At 38.2% G+C, this 2,382-nt stretch overlaps 1 protein-coding gene across 1 annotated transcript in view; it reads left to right on the forward strand.

The window, feature by feature from the left end:
* Positions 1 to 2,382, forward strand: part of SLC37A1 (solute carrier family 37 (glucose-6-phosphate transporter), member 1) — a 34,269-nt gene that overhangs the window by 18,377 nt on the left and 13,510 nt on the right. The window contains exon 10 of the mRNA XM_009327991.1: positions 1,636 to 1,767. Within this exon, the coding sequence (XP_009326266.1) occupies positions 1,636 to 1,767 (132 nt within the window). The remainder of the gene's footprint in view (positions 1 to 1,635; positions 1,768 to 2,382) is intronic.

Here is a 2,382-nt window from a genome sequence, read left to right on the forward strand (position 1 = left end):
CACTTCTTAAGCCCTTTTTTTTCCTCTCTTTGTCCCTCCTTTTTTTTTTTTTTTTGGTCCCTCTTTTTTTCTTTTATGTTAATAGCTGGTGGTTTGAATTGCTACTGTCAAAATAGTTCAAGTTTTGAAGTTGCTCCAGTAATTCAGAAGGTAAATACGATGATGATGGAGTGACTCATGTGCCATAGCATAGTTTACAGTGCTATGTCAGAGGTCTCTAGATGTTTTTCCTGTCTTCTAGTTAATGCTTCATCAGGGTGCAGGGTCTCCTGTAAATCCTGCATCCTATCTAGCAATCCTGTGCAAGCATTTTGGATGCTGCATGGTAGCTTCTAAAATTATGCTAAGTGACTGGGCTCAGGTGGCCAGATGATTCCCTAGCGTCTTCTCCTAAATGAAGTTCTTTAAAAATGGAATTTGTTTAGAATCGCTGAGTGTAAAATAGCAGAACTGAATTTATCCAGCACTTTTCTTTCTTCCTCCATCAGCTTACCAAATATTAATCAGAAAGTTTTCATCTTTGTAATAACTACTGGAAATGGAATGGCCTGCCGTTTTCTCCTTACTAACCTACAGCCAAATATATATTTAAGGCTTAATTCTTCACTAAGGCTTTATTGAAATGCACAAGAATTGGGAGAAAGAAGACAGTATGTAGAGTGCATCCATAGCTAGTAAAAGTACACAGCTAGGTAAGCTTCTCAGCGAGAAGGTGGAAGTGAGGATAGCTGCATCCCATCCTTTTTCTGAGTTGGAAAAGAAGTACTGAGGGCTATTTATACCTGAAATTTCTTTTTCTGTGTACAGCTGTAAGATGTAAATTTCAGGTTCTATTCTGAGAGTTCACTTCAGTGTGGTGGATGGATAAAAATAACAAGATAGCCTCATGGCTAGACTGGGATGGCTTGTTCTTGTTGAGTGATAACTTGCTCCGCAAGTATTCTTAGCAGCCAGCAGAATTATTAGAGTAAAATCCTTCCTACTGCTAGAAAAGAACTCAAAATTCACAACTTAGGTAATATCGGTAAACTCCAGGCTTTTATAATTTGTGAATTGCAATGCTCAAATGAAACAGATGTGAAAATAAGTGATTGTTTAACATAAAGCACTCAGTATCCATAATTCAATTGGAAAGATGGCCTGTATTTAAATTGGTGAATAAGATGGTGTTACAGAGTCTGAAAAATGGGCTTAATATTTGTACAGAAAGAAGATAATACATGCTTTTATACAGAAATGTGTTGTAGTACTCAGTAGATTGTCAGTTTTAATTAGACCACATTTAGGTAGTGGGGTAAGGGAAGACTGGAAGTTGTTTTATTCCATTGAATTGTACTCTAATATGTGTTTTTTGCAACTTGAAATTGTTCCACAATAGAACAGAAACTTGATTTCATAATGGAGCATATGCACTCAGACATAAACAGCCAGGCTTGTTTCACCTGATAGTCTGTATATACTCTCTCTCTATACTCTGTATATCCAAATCAAGAGATTTTTAAAAGCTGTAACTTTCTGTGATTAAAACAGATAAATTGTTTTTAAAATTACTTTGGAATTATTTGATTCCTTGATACGTGTTTTGATGCATTGTTCCTTTCTTTTTTCATATGGTGTTGCTGGGGGAAATTGCAGGATCCAGAGATGCAGCATTTACTTATTGACTCTGAAAATTGCAGTGTGTCACTCAACTCCAGCACTGTGGTCACTGGGGAAGGTAAACATGGGACATCAGCTATCAGCTTCCTTGGGGCCTTGCGAATACCTGTGAGTACATTTGCTATTCTTGCCTGTTCCTCTAAGAATTAACTTTTGCCTCAGATTTCATATTTCCATGAAGTTCTAGATGGAGTGGTAGATGACATTAACTTTGCATCGCAAGGTTTGATTGGCAACTCTGGTATACATAGGCTAAAGTGGATTCTGGTACACAAGACAAGGTGTGCCCCTCTCAGAGGAGGAGTGAAAATAGATACAAGAGTACTCTTTTCCCCACTAAGCAGATGGCATAAGCTCATTTGTTGCATCTTAGAAACTACAAGCATCTAGGCTTCAGTATCCATGTAAACTGTTTTGGTTTTTTTTTTCCATACCTCATTATAACTAATACTAGAGCAGCCTATAATGTAAAATGCATTTTTTGCCTCAGTCTTTAATCATATTGATAGACCTTGGGCTGCGTGGTCCCCTGAGTTGGAGGACCATGAGTGTGGGAACAGTAACTTTCCATTTGTGGACACTGAAATTGTAAGGGATCAGCTGTATCAGCTGAATGTTCAGAAGTCCGTGGGGCCTGATGGGATTCATCCCAGAGTACTGAAGGAGCTAGTGGATGTTATGGCAGGACCCCTCTTGATCATCTACCAAAGGTCTTGGGAGCCT

The sequence above is a fragment of the Pygoscelis adeliae genome, unplaced genomic scaffold, assembly GCF_000699105.1.
Source record: "Pygoscelis adeliae isolate BGI_AS28 unplaced genomic scaffold, ASM69910v1 Scaffold154, whole genome shotgun sequence".
Lineage (NCBI taxonomy): Eukaryota > Metazoa > Chordata > Aves > Sphenisciformes > Spheniscidae > Pygoscelis > Pygoscelis adeliae.